The sequence below is a fragment of the Mauremys mutica genome, chromosome 3 (assembly GCF_020497125.1).
Source record: "Mauremys mutica isolate MM-2020 ecotype Southern chromosome 3, ASM2049712v1, whole genome shotgun sequence".
Lineage (NCBI taxonomy): Eukaryota > Metazoa > Chordata > Testudines > Geoemydidae > Mauremys > Mauremys mutica.
The window spans coordinates 205,241,458-205,261,586 of record NC_059074.1 but is presented as its reverse complement, the minus strand read 5'-3'; the positions used below and the strand labels follow the sequence as shown (position 1 = coordinate 205,261,586).

The following is a 20,129-nucleotide window of genomic DNA, read 5'->3' as shown; positions in this document are numbered from 1 at the left end:
GGACAAACACCTGTCAGGGACGGTCTAGGTTAGGGGTAGGCAACCTATAGCATGCGTGCTGAAGGCGGCACGCGAGCTGATTTTCAGTGGCACTCACACTGCCTGGGTCCTGGCCACCGGCCCGGAGGGCTCTGCATTTTAATTTAAATGAAGCTTCTTAAACATTTTACAAACCTTATTTACTTTACATACAACAATAATTTAATTATATATTATAGACTTATAGAAAGAGACCTTCTAAAAACATTAAAATGTATTACTGGCACATGAAACCTTAAATTAGAATGAAAAAATGAAGACTCGGCACATCACTTCTGAAAGATTGCCGACCCCTGGTCTAGGTTTATTTGGTCCTGCCACAGAGCACAGGGCTGAACTTGATGACTTCTCAAGGTCCCTTGTAGCCTTGCAATTCTATGATTCTATGTTAATTTTATATTGTTCTAGTTTTTTAATCAAAATGTCATGTGGCACCAAGTCAAACACCTTACAGAAATCTAAGTATACTACATCAGCACTATTAACTTTATCAACCAAACTTGCACTCTCATAAAAAAAAATTATATCAAGTTAGTTTGATATTATCTATTTTCCATAAACCCATGCTGACTGACATTACTTATATTACCCTCCTTTACACACAGGAAGTCTGTGGAGAAGCTGAGAGTAGAACCCAGGTCTCCTAAGTCTCAGAGTAGCACTCTGATCTCTGGGCCATCATTCCTCTAGATGTACTCAGCATCTTGCTTTTGAAGAAGGAAGATTTTAAAAACTCAAACTATTCATTTTAGAAAATCAAGACATTTGGAATAATTATATTTTCTTCTCATACAACCAAATGTGAGAGTCAGGTTGTTCTTGAACAAGTGACCTTCCAAATATATTTTCTATTCTGAAAACCAGAGTGAGATCCTAGTTAAGGGATACAGTGACAGAGATAAAGGGGAAGTTTTTCAAATTTGAGTGCCCAAAATTGGGTGCTTAAACAGGCATTTAGGTACCTAAATAAAAGCAGCCTGATTTTCTGAGGTGCTCAGTACTATCAACTTCCACTGAAGTCTATGAGAGCTTCACTGATCAGCACCTTTGGTAATCAGGACACTTTATATAGGTACCTACAGAGGGGTTTAGGAGCCATAATTAACGAGGCAGATAGTCAAAAGTCACAAAGAGCAGTTAGGCACCCAACTTTTATCAGCAGTTAACAGGAGTTGGATGCTTAGCTGCCTTGTATGCCTTTGAAAACAAAATCTCCCTCCATAAAGAAGGGTCCCTAAAGTTAGGCTCCTATGTCTTTATTTAGGCTGCTAAATAAGTGACCTGATTTTCAAAAGTGTTGCTCACCCAGAAGGTTCTACTGATGTCAATGGGAGCTACTGAGCAATCAAGCACTCTTGCAAATATGGATTTGGAAGCCCAACTTTAGGTACCTATTTCTGAAAATTTGGACCAAAATCTTCCAGAGGGGATAAAGTCAGTAAACCTGCTATTTGGATTTGATTAATAGACTGTGTAGCAGCTACCTGGAAGCAAAAAAGTCTGAGTTTGTTCACTGTCTGGGTTACTACAATACAGAGGAAAGTTTAGAGTGCAAGATAGCGGAAACATTTAATATGGTTCAAAGGAGTGATTTCTCACTGGCACCGAGTTTCATAGCATTAGACATTTAAATTCACAATCATGAATTAACCCCCAACACTCATTGTATTACATTTAGAAAAGTTCCATATTCTACATGTACTTCTGCTATTTAGTTATCAAGTAACAATATCTTGTATAATTTTAAAAGAACATCTGCTGTGTAATCTGGTCTGGTGCTCCCAAAAGTAAAATTAAAGTACTAATCTCAAACCTGTGATTATCTGGCCCTAAGTTTCTCAATTCCTAGGGAATAAATGCCTTTATAAAATTCATTAACATATAGCTATCAAAGGTACCAAGCATAATGAGACTTTTGCACGCATACATTTAAACGAGCAACCACATTCTGAATATTGTATAGGTTTTAAAAACAATGGGACTGGGTATACAACCTCTACACCACTAAGGCCAATACTGTACTAGGACCATTATAGGTACTCTAACAGTCACACTTAAGCAAAATCTCTTCTTGGCTTTTGCCATGATAGATCTTACTTAAGAATGTGCATAACTTTAAACATGTGCATAATCCCACTGAAGTCAAGTACCTCACTGCATCAGGGCACTACTGAATAGGGCTGAGTTCCTTTCAGCTGCCTTTCTTAAATTCATCACACTTGTCCTATGAAATCCAGATTTCTATCAGGAAGCTACTCCAAATTAAGCTCTGCTAACGAAGTAAAGTTTTTTTTTCCTTCTGTACAATTTGACAGAATTCACAAGAGTACACCAGGCTTGGTTACACACAGAGAAGAAAATAATTACTTACCTTTAACGTATTTTGTCGTTCTGCCTCTTCTCCCATCCTGGAAAGGAAACATCCCTGCAGACAGTATTATAGCTCCACCTATACCAGTAAGCAAGAAGGCAAAAAAAAAAAAAAAAAAAGTCTGCCAGCCACAACTGACACATAGTTTCCTGGTAGGTGGAGTTATAATAATGTCTGTAAGGATGTTGATTTGGAAGGAAGAGGTGCCTGTATGACAAAGTATATTAATTGGTCTTATGAGAGCAGCCCTCTCTAGTCACTAGCAGAAAATAAATGCGTTTTATGAGAACAGTTAGAATAACACTTTCTGCTTTTTGCCTTCTATTAAACACATTAATGGCATATTCAAAGGCTCCAAACTTTTCCACAATTCTACAGAGTAAACCTCTGTACTCCCACCTTATGACAGACAGCTCTGCAAAATACATGAGTAGCTAGTAATAAAGCTGTGGTAGCTGTAACTGATAAAGAAGGCAACTGTACTGTGTTATTACTGTTTCTTACACAACCTATAAAATAACTTTCAGTGATTGGCAAAACACAATACATTATGAAAATTAAGTCACACAAAATCAAGTAACTTGGCAGAATATTTTTGTGGATTGGTTGACCTCAAAAGAAAGCTGAAGCAGAATAAGGCTTTAGTTTGCCAAAACTGTCAAGGTGGGGTGTTTTGGAGACATTTACTCTCCAGTATATGCCACATCACAGAAACTGTAGGGATTTTCAGTCAGCACAACAACACATGGCAACTATAAAATTACCAATAAAAGGAAGGCAGTAAACGGGAAATGCCTAGTCTAGAAGAAAGGTGGATACATATCATTAAGCTCTCTTCAGCAAGGAACAAGAGATGTGAAGTAGAGCCAAATCACTTCTTTGGTTTCTAGACCCACGGTTAACCACATGGGAAACATATATTATAAATGATAGCTTACATGTGTGCAACAGTTGCTGAAATAATAAGGGATTAAATAATCCTTTTCTTCTGGACATAAAAAAAGTGAATCTAAAATCTAGTAAATTAAATATTTATCTTGGCAGTTTACGTGTCTTGAAAAAGCCACAACAAAAGTGTCAAGTATCAGAGGGGTAGCCGTGTTAGTCTGGTTCTGTAGAAGCAGCAAAGAATCCTGTGGCACCTTATAGACTAACAGACGTTTTGCAGCATGAGCTTTCGTGGGTGAATACCCACTTCTTCGGATGCAAGACAAAAGTGTGTTTTCAAAGACACAGCATATAAAAAAATGGTAAGAATATGTTTAATAATAATTCCTACTCAATTTGATGTGTTATCCGTTTGCCTAGGCGAGACAGAAATTTGATTATAATTGCAAAATTTGATGAAAAAATTATGTAAAAACTTAATTAACCTTAGTAAGGCTTACTGCTCTCCAGATACTGCAGCTTCATTTCTAATGCCAGCTATGCCAAGAATTCCAAGCACAGTAATTAGCAAAAAGCATAGTGGATAAGTAAATGGGAATTGACACAAGGTCAGGCTTGGTCTACATTATAGACTTATTTCACTATAACTATGGCGCTCAGGGGTATGGAAAATCCACACCTCTGAGCAACACAGTTATATCGCCCAAACTCCTGTTGAGACAGCTTCTCCCGTCAACATAGCTACTGACTCTCGAGCAGGTGGGGTACCAATGAGATAAGCTCTTCCATCAACATAGGGAGCATGTTTACTAAGCGCTACAGCAGCACCGCTGCACCAGTGTCGATGTAACACTGTATGTGTAGACGAGCCCTCAGACTTAAGGCTGTCTGTGAAACCTTTAGTTATCATTATTTATATTTGCCAGACTTTGAAACATTTCTGTTATATTTTTTCAAAACTTTAACTTCAGTTTAGTTCCCAGCTTTCCAATACTTGTGTTTCTTTTTTTGTGTTTTATAATCACAACTTTACTTTCTTAAAGAGATTCTGACAACTTTAAAAAAAAAACCTGTCTGAAAATGTCACACTTACCAATGTCAGGTAAGATTCAAGAGCCTATTCCTAAAAGCACTTACACACACACACACACACAGTCCCAGGAAACTGAGTGGAACTAGTCATGGCCCCAATCCAGCAAACACTTGAACACGTACACATGTTTAACTTTAAGTACACAAGTAACCCCACTGATGTCAATGTGCTTAAGCACATGCTTAAGTCTTTCCAGGACTGGGTCTCATGTGTGTTTGCAGGACCACAACCTAACTTTATTATAATTGAAAGATCTAGGAAAAACATTGTTTAATTTTGTGCATTGACTCCGTTTTGTACGTTGTCAATTCCACTATTTACTCTGCATAACCAATACAATCTTGTTTTCTTGCCTATGTGGGTCGTGTGGGGAGAGAAAAATATTTTAAACACATTTACGTGGTAAAAGGAGAGGCTGTAAAATCACAAAACTTGACAAGAGGACTAAAGGACACATGAAGTACCTGAAGCTATTTTTATCTCAAATTTAAACCGGACTAGATTTCAAATGGATGGTGTTTCTTTATGTAATACATAGGTATCTACAACCTTTGTGGTCTATTAACTATAACTTTTATTGGAAATTTCCTTATATTTTTATATTTGCATCAAGGAAAAATAGAGCTGCCACTGCTAGACATAACTCTTGATAACCCTGATACCATCATAGAATTAGCATATTTTGGTTTCATGCCTGGTAGCACTCCAAGTTCAGGCATGGTCATCACACACTTTTTACACTGGGAGGGAGGGACATCACAGGATGCTGTGAGTCTCCTCAGATATTTCCTCCCACAGAGCCCCCTCCTATTGCTCTTAACACAGGATGGGGTAATGTGGAAATGGGGTATATCTTCTACAGCCTGAATTTGCTCTGTACCATGTAACTTTCATGAAAGCCGTGCACTTGCTGTGGCTATAGGTGATATTCTTGTAGCTCTTCCATTCTGACCTCAGGGTTTGTTGCTCAGAAATTTGTAAATGGGTTTTCTATTCTTTTGCTGTGCTGACCCTTGGAAAAAAAAGTCAGGTGACACCATAGAACAATTTCCACCCCTCCATTCCCTGATATTAAAACAGAGAACCCTCTGGGATCCTTCAAATTATGAAAGGCAATAAAACCAAAGCCTTCTATGGCATGTTTCTGTGCAAGTAGGGACCCTGATCCTGCAACTGTATCCATGCAGACAGATCCCTCCTACAAGTCCCAGTGGGTTCTGTCTACATTTGATTTGATTCAAAGCCCATCAAAGTCAACAGGAGTCTTTCCAAGATTGGTGCCTGTGCTCCTTCTGCAAGAGCTGGGCCTGTGTTTGTATTTTTGCCATTTTATTTACAAATTCTCACATTGATATTTATAGTTTAACAAATCTAACTAAAAGAGGAAAAGATTGCTCATTGCTAAGACATTTTCCAAGTTTCAGTTTCTATAGCCAACTTACAAAGCATTCAGCTCCCAGTTCCTAATGTATGTAATGAAAGATACTTGATCTTAGCTACAGTAAACTGCTTCATACGTACAAAAATCAAGGTCAAATGGCTCATATTATAAAAATTACAGGACCAAAAATATTATATCACCAAGTTACACTTTCCAAAACTGAAACTCATGTCAAATATTGAATTTTTGATCAAATTCCAATTCCAGTGTATTCACAACTTATAAGATTTTCTCTGGACCCTAATAAAAGCCATGTACAACAGCAGTGCTCATGACTTGGTACTTGGACAGAGAAATTTTAAATGATATATGGTACCCCGGTGTTCCCCAAGCAGCCAAGCAGGTGTGGGCCTTATGAACACACTAAGAATTTTGGCTTCCTTTTTTGATAGCTATTTAAAATTTCTAAATCATCTTTTCCATCTTGCATTAACTGCTCTGAACATTGCAAAACATTTTTTTTAAATCCCCAACTATTGCTAGAACAGATTATTATAAAAATTTTACTACTTGTCTATGTCCCACGGTTGCCAACATCTAAACTTTTTCCCAAGAAATTATTGGCCAAATAAACTCAGGGTCAGAAATGCAGCAAGGGCCCAGACACGAAAGCAGTGGGTGTTTATTCTCGTGAACTTGATGTTCTTTTTTATAATGATATGTTTATCCCAAACTGAATTCATTTGCTCAAACTGATGAGCTGTTCCACACACACAGACAGTCTAATTAATGCCAGAGGAAATATTCATATCACATTCTGGCCCTCAATCATTATCAGGTCAAACCTAATACATGACTCAATTATGGAGTTCCTGTGAATCCTGAGTAAAAGGCTGGATATAGCATAGCTATGTTTGCCCAGGAGCAGATATGAGGCTGAACTGGGACTCAGAGAGGGACAATTTTGTCCTTTGCTCCATGGGGGAGTTTAATACATGCCAGTCCATTACATGACACAAATTACTTCCCCCTATGCACTAGCTCTGCTACGTTAGCTGGCTGAGTCCAGGCTCCATCCACTCATTACCCAATCTGCCATACCCTTCAGCTCCTGGAGGAACATAAAGCAGTCTCAGGTTGGCCAAGCTGGGATTTCCAGGTCTCTCCATATATTCGCTCTCCTAAGCATACAGTTGAATCTGCTACTTTAAGTCTGGCCAAGATGCAGTTTGGGTACTTTGGAACTTTTCTCTAACTAGGTATATAAATATCTTATATGGCATATGTCCAGAGTCAATCATTAACAGAACAATGGAAGCAAGAGTTTAGCTGATAGAGGATGTTAAGGATCTTCAGGTAGATGAAGCAAGGTAAGGGAATGTCAGCAAATGTAATGTCATGCATGCAGGGAAAGCCAATGAGACTGTATGTTATTTTTGTGTTGAAATGTATTTTGGCTCTAATACAGAATGAAAAGAACCCCAGAGTTAATTATTTGAACATAGGGACTCTGTGTTGACCAAAAACAAAGTAAAAGTAAAAAGAATAATTTTGAATGCAGAAACAGGGGTATCATTTACAAGACAATTTTTCTCTGCGAAGCACTTGTGAGGTCACATTTAGTCTTGTGCTTAGTCCTAGGCGTTGAGCCAAAAGACATACACACACATTCTGGAGATGGTGCAAAGGAGAGCAAAAAGAGGTTCTGAAAGGAAAGGCTTTGAAAATTGAACAGGCCTCAAATTAGTGTGTGCAGTGCAGGCCAAGTCCACAGCTGGTGTCAATTTGCATAGCTCCATTAATGTCAATGAAACTGTACTGATTTACATCTGAGGATCTGGCTCTCAGTATTTAAATAGCTTACAAAATTACACAGGGCAGACCTTTTCAGAATTCAGGGAAATAATCATGGCCCAAAGGCAAAATTGGATATTAAACCTGAACTGGGTATTTAAACACATGTTCTCCAAAGAACCTATTTTTGCAGGGAATTTTGCACTCACCTGTGTTCTGAGGTTTAAGGAAGGAGATGATTAAGTTCCCTTTCATTACTGCTACCTTGTCCTTCTTCCCATGCCACCCACATTTTTGTCTCACCCACCTGTTATGTCTTGTGTTTTAGACTGTAAGTACCTTGGGACAGGAACTGTCATTTATTATGTGTTGGTACAGCACCCAGCACAATGGGGCCTGAACCTGGTGCACTGTCTACACTGGCACTTTACAGAGCTGGAACTTGCTGCGCTCGGGGGGGTGTTTTTTCACACCCCAGAGTGAGAAAGTTGCAGTGCTGTAAAGTGCCAGTGTAGAGAAGCCCTCAGTTTCAAACAGCATGGTGACACCTGGACCATTTTTCCAAACTGCACTCTCCGCATGAAGATCAAAGCAACAGTAAAGGCCATACAAACCAGCATGCGGTCAGAAACGGAGGAATGTGTTCCATATGTCAACAATAAACGCTGAAGTGAATTTTGATTATGTTATTGTTTAAATGACTAGACACAGAATGCAAAATATTCCTGACCTGCTCCTTAATGGCTCTATAAGGGGCTACATCACAAAAATCCTTTCATGAAAATGCATTAAGAGGATATCACAATTGTTTGTCACTTTACTTAAGTAAACCACTTTTGAAATAAGATTTAAATATACGATCTTTTCCCCATACTATTGGTTAGATTAAATGAGGGTACAGTTTCAGGGACTCTCTTTGCAAAATGAATGTTCAGCTGTACTTAAAAGTACAGCATGTGCTCAATGTAAGAGCACTGAATAATATATGTGCTTACATGCAAGTACAATGAGGCAGCAGCAAGTTATAGAGTGAAGATCAACTATTTGGACCTGACTCAGCTCTCACTGACAATGGTGTAAATCAGAAGTAACTCCTCTGAAGTATAAATAAGTGTAAAACTGATGTAAAAGGAGAATCCGACCCCTAGTCTGGATCTAATAAAGGCTCTCCTTTCCGCTATTGTTACTGCAGACACAACCTTAGAGTGAGATTCACTTTTGATGCAAACTAGGATCCTTCCAACCCATTTCAGCTCTGTGGTAAGGCTACAAAAGGTATGGGGGGAGGGAGAGGGAAAGAAGGGGAAGAGCAGGGGTGGCCAACCTGAGCCTGAGAAGGAGCCAGATTAATACAAAGAGCCACAGTAATACATAAGCAGCCTCCCATCAGCTCCCCACTCTCTGCTCCCAGCGCCTCCCGCCCACCAGCACCTCCCCCTCCCTCCCGATCAACTGTTTCATTGCATGCAGGAGGCTCTGAGGGGGAGGAGCGAGGGCATGGCAGGCTCAGGGGAGGGGGCGAGAAGGGGTGGAGTGGGGGCAGGGCCTGTGGCAGAGTCAGGGGTTGAGCAGTGAGCATCCCTCCAGCACATTGGACAGTTGGCGCCTGCAGCTCCATCCCCGGAGTCGATGCCTGTACAAGGAGCCACATATTAACTTCTGAAGAGCCGCATGTGGCTCCAGAGCCATAGGTTGGCCACCCATGGTATAAACAGTCTCTTTCAGCACTGATATTCTGTTGCATACAAGAGCACCGTTTCAATAGCAACTGTATTACTTAATGACAGGTTTCAGAGTGGTAGCCGTGTTAGTCTGTATCAGCAAAAACAACAAGGAGTCCTTGTGGCACCTTAGAGACTAACAAATGTTTTTGGGCATAAGCTTTTGTGGGCTAAAACCCACTTCATCAGATGCTGGGTTTTAGCCCAAGGAAGCTTATGCCCAAATAAATGTATTAGTCTCTAAGGTGCCACAAGGACTCCTCATTGTATTTGTATTGCTTAAAGTTTTACCTTATCATCTACCATCTGTAAGCACTGAGGTATTTATTTTCAGTGTACTAAACTCAGACAAATATTGGATACTCCCTCTGTCCTCAAAACAAAAACAAACCAAACCACAAATGCATCACACTGCTACTACACCATCCACCTCTACCCCGATATAACGCTGTCCTCAGGAACCAAAAATTTTTTACCATGTTATAGGTGAAACCAAGTTAAATCTAACTTGCTTTGATCCGTCGGAGTGAGCAGCCCCGTCCCCCCAGAGCACTGCTTTACCGCATTATATCCGAATTCGTGTTATATTGGGTCATGTTATATCGGGGTAGAGGTGTATTAAGTTATTTTAAATCAATCTGTTTCCTAAGCAAATGTCCTAATCTTACCATCTCTAGGAGGTGAAGCAACAGTTCAGTCTCCATGCCAGTCAGGTCCTGATCCAAAGCCCACTGAAAAAAAAATCAGTGGAAAGTCTCCCATGAATTTAATAGGCTTTCGATAGGGCCTTATCCCTCTGCAGAGACTGCCAATAAAGGTGCCAATTAGTAGTAATTATCACACTGGTTTTGTGATGTGCCCTAAGAGTAGGACTGAGACCACCAAACGCATTTCACATAGTGAAATACTGATTCTCTACAATTGGAGGGATATGAATGACAGAATGCATCACTACAGCATCATAGCCATGTTTGTCAAGCTGATAACATTCCACAGAAGCCCTTGAGCTGCTACGTTGTTGGTGGTGTTTTTGTGATAAGCTACATACTCCGAATTCAGCCTCCTAACTGTTCATTATAAAAAAAAAAGTTCTCTCAGTAGAATCAAAAGCTGCCAACTTTAACAACATATGGAGGATAGGTCCATTGATGGCTATTAGCCAGGATGGGTAGCGATGGTGACCCTAGCCTCTGTTTGCCAGAAGCTGGGAAAGGGCGACAGGGGATGGATCACTTGATGATTACCAGTTCTGTTCATTCCCTCTGGGGCACCTGGCATCGGCCACCGTCGAAAGGCAGGATACTGTGCTAGATGGACCTTTGGTCTGACCCAGTAGGGCCATTCTTATGTTCTTAGTAGGATCCAGTCTAAAATTAGTTTATAAACTCTCTAGGCAGGGACAGTCTTCCTAGGTGTTTTGCACAGAGCCTAGCACAAAGAAGTCCCAATTTGGCAGCAATTTTTAAGCAGTCCACTAATTCTCATGTTCAAAGATATGACCAATATGAAATTTCCAATGTTCTGTGCTTAGACTTGAATATGTACTCAGCCATTCCAAACTCTTGGTCAATCAATAACTTTGGTTTGTTTCATACAAGCAGTTTTAGAGGCTATTTTTAAATGTTGGATTACTTTGCTCCACAACATATGTGGGTTACTGACTCACTGACCTATCAGGGATGCTTTCCATTTCCAGGCGAGACACCCTAGCTAGGTCCCCATTTCCATCCTTATCGTCTGGGTCAGGAGACACAAAAAATGCTGCAGAAAGATCATGTTTAGGCCCTAGAGAAGGAACTGCCTTCTCTCACTCAACAATGATCCTCACAACAATACATTTTGTAGAATACCAATACCAGTCCAATTCTCCTCATCCTGAAAGTCTACGGCTGCAACCCAGAGCCTGAAGGGATGTTAAAAACAACATGTTTGGGGGAAATCCTCAGAACACCACCAACATGGGACATGGAAGATCCTTGGGGGGAAAAGGAGGTGGGTATTTAGCTGTACAAATCCACCAGTTCATTTCACAATGATTATATCAACAGCTGGTTGCAATTTTTTCCATCTAAACATTTTTAGATGAAAAATGGCTGTACTACCTAAGCAAAACTTTTCACAGAAAAAGTTTGTTTTTTCGTGAAGTTTTCCAATGAAAAGCCAGAAATTGATTTCTTTAGGTAACAATGTATGGTGTTCAGTTCTTAAAAGAGTTGGGTTGCTTTACATTGAAAAAATTTGAGTTTTTATTTCAGCTTTTGATAAAACCAGAAAACCTCCCTGGGAAATTTGTGGGGGAAAAGTAATTGACATTTTTGACCAGCTCTCCTCACAGCCTTGTATATAATCTCTTATTCGTTTATTAAATGTGAACAAATTGCTAGATAGATTCGCAACAAAATTATGATGAGAGCATTGAAAGCTATAAACATAGAATCTTCGATGAGTGGATTCAGGGAAAGTTGCAAGATTTAAGGATTTTCATCTACATAACTGTTCCTCCATATTTTGAGGAAAGCAATATTCATCCCCCCCATACTAATCTTGGTAAGCATTTAGTTTTATTTTTAATTAATATAAAAGATAAATCAATGCATTTAGCAACACCTTTTGTTAGTGATAGCAAATGCAGTCTGTATTTAATATTGTATAGCTAAAGAGGACTGTTCCAAATCAGAAATTCAATTCAGATAGAAATATGCCCATTTTTCTTGCTTAGTTATGTGACTGAGAGAGAGAGAGAGAAAGAGAGAGAGAGAGAGAGACACGGTAGTGAGGTAATATATTTTTACTGAACCAACAAATGGTTACCTCACCTACCCTGTCTCGTATGCTGGGACCAACCTGGTTGCTACAACAACACTACAAATAACATGTTATTAATAGATGTTTCTAGCTAGTACAGTCCTAACTGCCCATATAATCAAGTAACATTCAAAAAAATCTGTCCCAAATAAAGTCTACTATTTAAGAAACAATTAAATTCTCTCAAAGATAACATATCTTACATATTAAAGAAGTGGTTGTGTTTTCTCAGTCCAGGTTTACACTAGGAGCACTTTCCTGGTATAGCTATGCAACATACACTTTGGTCCCCTGTTAAGGAGCAAGGGCTTTTTAGGCACTCAGATTTAAAAATTTTATTAAAGTAAATGTTTGAACTGAAATATACACAGGTTGAGAGGGAAGGTACTGTACATCTGGGGTCAGGCTTCGGTTATGGTGGTTACAGATGTAGTTTGCAAGGATGAAAAGATACATACATATCGCATAACCGGCATAGACCCAGATTGGGGTGCAAGAGTTTTTAAAGTGTCAGTGAATAAGTGGGCTCAGGTACGCCACCCATGGAATGAATAAGGAGTCCAAGTCAGTATCGGTGGAGCGGATAGGTACATGGGTGGGGTGCGATGCATGCAGTATACAAAACCTAGAATAGACTTAAATAGTACTGGCAAAGTGCCCCTAGCATGGATGAAGCTTATACTAGCAAAATGTGGTTTTGCTGGCATAGCTTATTCCAGTGCCCAACCCTTAACTACCAAGTGAAATAAATTATACCAGTATAACTCTACACCAGGGGCTTTTGCCTGCACAGCTATATTGGCCAGGGATCATCCTTACTAACATAGCTATGCTGGCAAAAGTTTGTACTGTAGGCCTGGAATTCCCCACTCAATGATCAGAGCCCCATTGTGCTACACACCATATGCTAGAAGAAGGTCCCTGCCCCAAGGAGCTCATAATCTACACATCAGACAGGATGCAACAGGTGGGCAAAACAGGTAAGTGGAGGCTGGCTGGGTTGGAAGGATGAGGTAACAATAAAAAACAAAATTTTGCAGAAAATCAGAAGTCAAAGTTCTCAACCTGCCTAGCCAATCCCAGATGGGAGCAATTTGTAAATATCATAGTATAGGTAGTTTTAAGGAAAGATTTAAAAGATGGTGGGTGGGAGTGGGTGTGTACACAGCCGTTCCATTTTGAAAGAGACTAACAGTCACTGGAACAGACTACTGGACCAAGTAATCACACTACCTTTGGTCAATCTGCTTATCATTTGTATTGCTGTAGCTCCAACAGACCCAGTTAGGATCAGGACTCCATTGTGCTAGGCACTGTACAAACACATAGTTAGACACAGTCCCTGCCCCAAAGAGTTTATGATTTAAGTTAAGACAAAGTGACAAGTATGCATGACCAACAACAGAAGGCAAACTAAGGTGAGAACATGTGATAATGTCAGTTACACGTGCAACACAGTAGTTGGGAATCCTTTTAAAGTAGTGTGTTTTTTTGTATAGGGTGACGATCTGCCTCTTAAAACTACTGAAGAGAACATCAGCCAAGAAGTTTTCCTCACATATAGCCAGTAGTAACTTAGTGCGAGACGCACAAAAGGATACCAGCCAATAAAGGAGAGTGATAAGATAATTTAAAGGGAGGTTAAAAATAAGACTTCATAAGAATTCTAATATTTTTGCTTGGCACTGCTCATAAGAACAACTTCCTGTTCAGTTTTTCGAGCTACCTATAGGTTATGAGTCTAACTGATCACCATATACAGGGTCAGGAAAGAAACACACCCCCCCCCAGGTCAATGCCCCCACTGCAGGGACCCTCCTCAGGTGTATCTCAGTCAGGTCCTTGCCATTGTGGGGGCCTTGAATACCCGGCATCGGGGCCACCCCGCTCCCTGCCTAGGGCACAGGCCAGGCTAGCCTGGGGTCGGCTGTACTGCTTCGGTCTCACTCCGGTTGCTGAGGTTACCTGCCACACACACAGGAGCTCAGACTGGAGGAGCTGGTGGCTCCCTTCTGGCCTTGAACTCTAGACAAAGGGTGGGAATTTCAAAAGCAGCGCAGCCATTTCAGGGCTCCAGGCTGGCTCCTAAACCACCGAGAGGGGTCTGAAAATCCCACCCCCCAACAGGCCCCGAGTCTCCTCCCAGCCGGCGCAGAGCGGCCCCGCGGGCGCCAGGCCACTGAGCGGAGCCGGCCCCAGCGCCGGGCGGGGGAGGGGGACCCCTCAGGGCAAGGGGGAGCGCTGGGGACCATCGCTCGGCCCGGCCCCCCACGCGTGTCCGCACAGCCCGCGGGGGCGCGGCCCTTACCTGGCTCGGCCTCCTGCCCGCAGCGGCGGGAGCAGCCGGGCGCTGTCCGCCTCGCCGAGCGGGGAGGGCGGGAGGAGCCGGGGCTTTGTGTGGCCGCGCCGGCCAGGCTCCCTCGCCTCACCCCCTCCCCACTGCCGAGGGCCGGCCGGCCGGCGAACCCCCTGGGGCAGGGCGCCTGCGCCGAGCCCCCTCAGCTGCCCCCCGGGAGGGCGGGGCAGAAGGGTCCGGCAGGGGGCAGGGGCTGGGCTGCGCTGCGGCCATTTGCCGCCCCGCCTGCTACGGGGAGCTGGGCAGCCGCGGGGGAGGGACGGTCCTGACGGCGAGGGGACGCGGGGGGGGAGTTGAGGGGTAGGGATTGGGGGCGGGGAGCAGCGCAGGAGGGCAGTGGTTGGGGCGGGGAGGGACTGGGGGGAGTTTAGGGGTAGGAATAGGGGGCGGGAGCAGCGCAGGAGGGCAGCGGTGGGGGCGGGGAGGAACTGGGGGGAGTTGAGGGGTAGGAATTGGGGGCGGGGAGGAGGGCAGGGGGGAGGGACTGGGGGGAGTTGAGGGGTAGGGATTGGGGGCGGGGAGCAGCGCAGGAGGGCAGCGGTGGGGGCGGGGAGGAACTGGGGGGAGTTGAGGGGTAGGAATTGGGGGCGGGGAGCAGCGCAGGAGGGCAGGGGGGAGGGACTGGGGGGAGTTGAGGGGTAGGGATTGGCGGGGAGCAGCGCAGGAGGGCAGTGGTGGGAGTGGGGAGGGACTGGGGGAGTTGGAGGAACAGAGGGCTGTGTGGCAGCAGGAAAGTTGAGGGGCAGGAGGAGTAGCGGGATTGGGAGGTGTGGCAGGGGCTGGAGCCATGAGGAAGTTGGGGGGCTGGAATCGGGAGAGGCTGGGGTAGTGGGGGGAGCAGGAATAGTGGGGACCCCTTAAAGGGCCAGCCCCATTTCCCTTCAGCACCTGGCTCTCCCCTGAGCTGTAGGGGAGATCACAGCTATGGAGGAAAATGGGACAAAGGGAAATGTGAGAGTCTCACCTGGTTCCTGGAAGAGAGTGGGTAGAGAATGGACCTGGAGCTGGACAACCGAAGGGCAGGAGGAGGAAGAGGATGTGAATCCTGCTAAACACTAACATAGGAAGCTAGCGAGCTGCATACTTAAAGGGCTACATTCCAAAGGCATCTGTTGAATCCCTTTGCTCCAAATGCGTGCCTGTTTAGCTGTTTGTGCGCTTGAAACCCCAGCTTTGTGTGGGCAGAGGGACACACATCATAGTGCTTTGTGCTATAAGCACTTTGCATCCAAGGTCTCCCAGTGGTTTGTACACAGTAACTGACTAAACCTCCTGTGTCTCAGAGGCAGGAGAGAGTTAATGGCATAAGTGCAATAAAACCCAGCAAGTCCAGACTTGGTGAGGAGTGTGTGTAACTTCATGACAATGTCTGGGGTTGGGTGTCTTAACACACTTCTTTCACTGATGTGGGTTAGGAACAAACTTCCCCTGGGGCAAATTGTTCCACAACTGCCTGCTGCAGGGCTTTTTGGACCTTCATCCAAACCGATACCACTGGCTTCCAGTGGAGACAGGATACTGGACTGATTACCCATCTGAGACTGTGTGGCAATTACCATGTTCCCTCCCACACCTTTTTGGTCTGCCAAATTTTTCCACACCCAGTCTCATTGACTTCAGCTAATGCAATAGAGACACTGAAAACGACCTACAGCACCCAATGCAATATGAATATAAGGATTGTGTAGTTCAGACAAGGTGTGTTCCTTAGTTCATTCCAAGATCCACGCATGCAATAGTTCACAAACACATCAGACTTATTTTATTGCATTTTGCTTCATTAACAAAACTTTAAGAACAACCCTTCCCTATGGTTTGGCTTTCGCTTTCTCCATAAATAGGGCACTCTTAAGAGAGCCATGTTGGGCTATTAGTGCAACCAAACACCATGTTGTTGTTTACACTTCAAACACTGGTAGGGCTTGATTCAAGCCAAAGCCCCAGGCATTGAAAAATCCATAGAGGGAGTTTGTGGTGGCACAAAGTATCTTCAGTTCCCTCACATATACTGGGTGCAAAGGGTCACAAGAATCCAGGGATGCTCCAAAAGGGCATTGATACCCAGGGAGGCAGATGTGGCCAGAATAGTCTGCAGGAGACACAAGAACAGCCGTACCGGGTCAGACCAAAGGTCCATCTAGCCCAGTATCCTGTCTTCTGACAGTGGCCAATGTCAAGTGCCCCAGAGGGAATGAACAGAGCAGGTAATCAGCAAGTACATCTGAGCAGCTTCTGCTTACAGGGCTCCAACGTAGCCCCAGCTATAAATTACAGCTAGCTCCTGATGCTGTGATGTAAAGTTTTTATTGGCATTATTGACACGGGATGTAGCAAAGTAGGTTCTGTAGGCCATCCTAAATAAGTGCCAATAAAGCCTTTATATTTCACTAAACCAGCATCAGACTGGAAATAAGACATCATTTTTAAATGGTGAGTGTAACTACCCATTGGAACAATTTACCAAGGACAGTGGTGATTCTCAATCACTGACAATTTTAAAATCAAGACTGGATGCTTTTCTTGAAGATCTGCTCTAGGAACTATTTTGGGGAAGTTCTCTGGCCTGTGCTACACAGGAGGTCAGACTAGATGATCACAATGGTCTTGGAATCTATGAGTCTATTCTGTGCATGCAACCCCGTTACTTTGTTTCAGAAATGTTTTAAGGCGTTTATAAACAGAAATATTAATATGACTTACTTTTCTATTCCTCATCTCTGAAGCCAGGTGCCTTAGTTGGACTGGACTGGCTTGGACTACATGCCCCAGCAGGAAGCAGGAAGATATTAGGTCAGGCTGTGAAATGCCTGCTTATTCTCCACTGGGGCAAGGGAGTAGGGAGAGACAGGGAGGCGTAGGCCATGCTATATCATTAAAAGCAAACCCCGCTCTCCCTGAGACTGGTGATTTGACATTTTAATTTATGGACCCAATAGGTTTATACAGAGGGTGACACTTCATAACACCAAAGCATTTCACACATTTCTGCATGTACTGGCATTGGAATATAACTTTCCCCAGTTGCTTTGCTAGCCAAAAAAACTCCTATTACTTTTTGAATAATTTACATTCCCCCCTTTCTTTTATGGAGCCAACTAGCAGGTGCCTTGGTGGAGTGAGGAACAAAGTCACTGTGGACAGCTACATGAAGTGAATGTTGAGATCAAGCAGACTACTTAATGCTTGCTTGTTGATTGCAACTGATTCTATTATTTCAGAATCCATCAGGAAGCTATAATTTAGAAGACAATTTTGGGCCAGATCCCCAGATGGATACACCTTTCTACTCCCCAGAACCTCAGGGCTGCTCTAACTTGCCCTGGTGGTCGATTGCTCCCAAGGTGTTACACTTGAATAACAAACAAACAATTTTATGGAGCTTACTAACTTAAGGATATGTAGCAGCATTACTCGTATGTGCTGCACCAATAGTTGCACTGCTTATATTAACTAGCTATCATAGGGTGATGAAATTCATCCTAGGGTACTTTAGAAACTAGCTGAAGCAGTCTCGGAATCATTAGCAACTATCTCTGAGAACTTCTGGAGGACTGGGGAAGGGCTAATATAATACCTACTTATCTATAAAAAAGGGAACAAAGAGGACCCGGGGATTTACAAATCAGCCTAACTTTGATACCCAGAAAAACACTAGAATAAATTGTTAAAATAATTTGTAAAAGGATGATAGGCTGATAAGTAATAGATAACATGGATTTGTCAAGAACAAATCATGCCAAACCAACTTCATTTCCGTCTTTGACAGGATTACTGTTTTAGTGGATGAGGGGAAGCAGTAGATGTGATACATCTTGATTTCAGTAAGTCTTTTGCCCCACATACTCATATGCTAACTAAGAAATGTGGTCTAGATTAAATTACTATAAAATAGGTGCACAACTGATTGGAAATCCATACTAGGGATGTAAATACCGTTTAAAAAGTTAACCGTTTAAATGATTACAAATGTCATTTAAGCGGTTAACCGCTTAAGCGGCTGGGTCCGGCAGGGCTGGGGCTGAGCTGCTCTGGGCCAGGTGGCACGGCTCCGGCCGGCGCAGGGCCGTGGGGGTCAGCCAGCCGGCCGGCCCGGAGTTAACAGTTGAAGCAGGTTAACCAGTAAGACTAATGCTTACCGGTTAAGCTTTTACATCCATAATTATCAATGATTCTGCCTTCTGCTTAGTAACACTTACATCTCCGTTCTTTGTTAATAAACCTATTTTTGTTTTACTACAAAAAACTAGCTCAGTGCTGTGTATTGAAGCAAAGTGTAAGGCTCCAAGCTAGAGGAACAGGCTGGTGCGTACACTGTCTCTTCATAAGCAGGGACCTCAATTCCTGTAAGAGTCACAGTGGGAAGGACTGGACACTGCAAAAAGACATCTCTGGGGAACTGGGATTCACTGATAGTTACATGCAAGGCAAGGTTTACACTGGCAGACTCTTGAGGCATTTGCCAGTAAGGCACACAGCTTAGCAGCAGCAAAGCTCTCACTTGCTGACGCAGAGGGGTAGCACCGTGGCTTACAGCTCTGGGTGTCCTGAGCAGAACATCACCGTATCCCATGAAAATATGGCGTGGCAAGGCAGCCAGGTAAGCACAGAAACTCTCCTATATCATTTAACTGCTGGCTGCCAATGAAAGCCTGGGCTGAAAAGTGGTTTCTAGGGAGGAGAGGAAGGATGGGCTTATGGTTGAGGGCCTGGGCTGAGAATCAGAGATCTTGGGTCAATTCCCAGCTCTGACACAGGCTGCCTGTATGACTTTGAGCAAGTAACTGTGCCTCAGTTCCTTGTCTGTAATGGGGAACGGCCTCCAGGAGATGTTGGATCTGTCGTTTCTGTGCAGTGATGTCTGTTGTGTGAGTAGAGGAACACAGAAGTCTATTATACTTTGCATAAGAGCCTTTGGTGTGGGACTTGCTCAAAGGCTTGCTGAAGCTACCATATGCATACAGTGAACTCACCCAGTGTAGCCATACAGTTAAAATTCCAGTGACCCAGTCCTGGAAGTGCTAGTCCACTCCCTGCTTCATGAAGCTATGTTGATTTACACCAACACACAGTCCTCTTCCTATTTCTTTCACCCCAGCAACAAGAAATTATTTTTGTATTTAAAAGGGTTGATCTGGTTTTCAGAGACTATATCCCCAGCTGCACACAAAGCAAGCCCATATTTAAGAGAGCACCAACAGAATAATTTAAACTCTTTTGTCACCTTGAAAATAACACATTTAGCATCACACACACACAATACCAGACGAGCATAATAATGGAAGTCCTGGAGAGCAGTGAGCAAATATTAGCTGCACTAATTAAATGTGAATCTGATTAACACATCTTTGTTAGGTTCAGTTAAAAAGCAATTTGTGTTAAGAGGTATATGTCAAGGTGACAGATAATTAGTTAAATGTTGTTCTCTCTAGGGATTTGTTTTCCTTTAAATTAACAGCCTGTGTATTGTTTTCCCCTTTTAACTGGAGGTTTAAATCACTCTCATTTGCCTTTAATGGAATAGCTTATGGGCCGATCTCACAACCTGAAACATGGCCATTTTCCTTTCTTTTCTTCTGTTTCATAAAGTTTTAAAGATGAAAGCAAGGCTCAGGTTCATTAGCGTTCTGCAAGTTAAGACTGTCCTGACTCCTGATGACCGGAAGGGCCAGCATGTGGTTTGG

The 20,129-nt window shown here is 42.9% G+C and overlaps 1 protein-coding gene across 4 annotated transcripts in view; it reads right to left on the bottom strand.

Annotated features, from left to right (window-relative positions):
* RIN2 (Ras and Rab interactor 2) overlaps positions 1 to 15,487 on the bottom strand; it is a 115,059-nt gene extending 99,572 nt beyond the window's left edge. The window contains exons 1-2 of one of the 4 annotated variants that reach the window (XM_045010865.1): positions 14,401 to 14,554; positions 9,956 to 10,018 (exon numbers count right to left, since the gene is read on the bottom strand). In XM_045010865.1, coding sequence (XP_044866800.1) covers positions 9,956 to 9,991 — 36 coding nt within the window. In that variant the 5' untranslated portion in view covers positions 9,992 to 10,018; positions 14,401 to 14,554. Of the gene's footprint in view, positions 1 to 2,410; positions 2,460 to 9,955; positions 10,019 to 14,400; positions 14,555 to 15,412 lie in introns of those variants that run through there. The other 3 variants (XM_045010868.1, XM_045010867.1, XM_045010866.1) reach the window with 3 other exon arrangements.
* Positions 15,488 to 20,129: the final 4,642 nt, after the last annotated feature.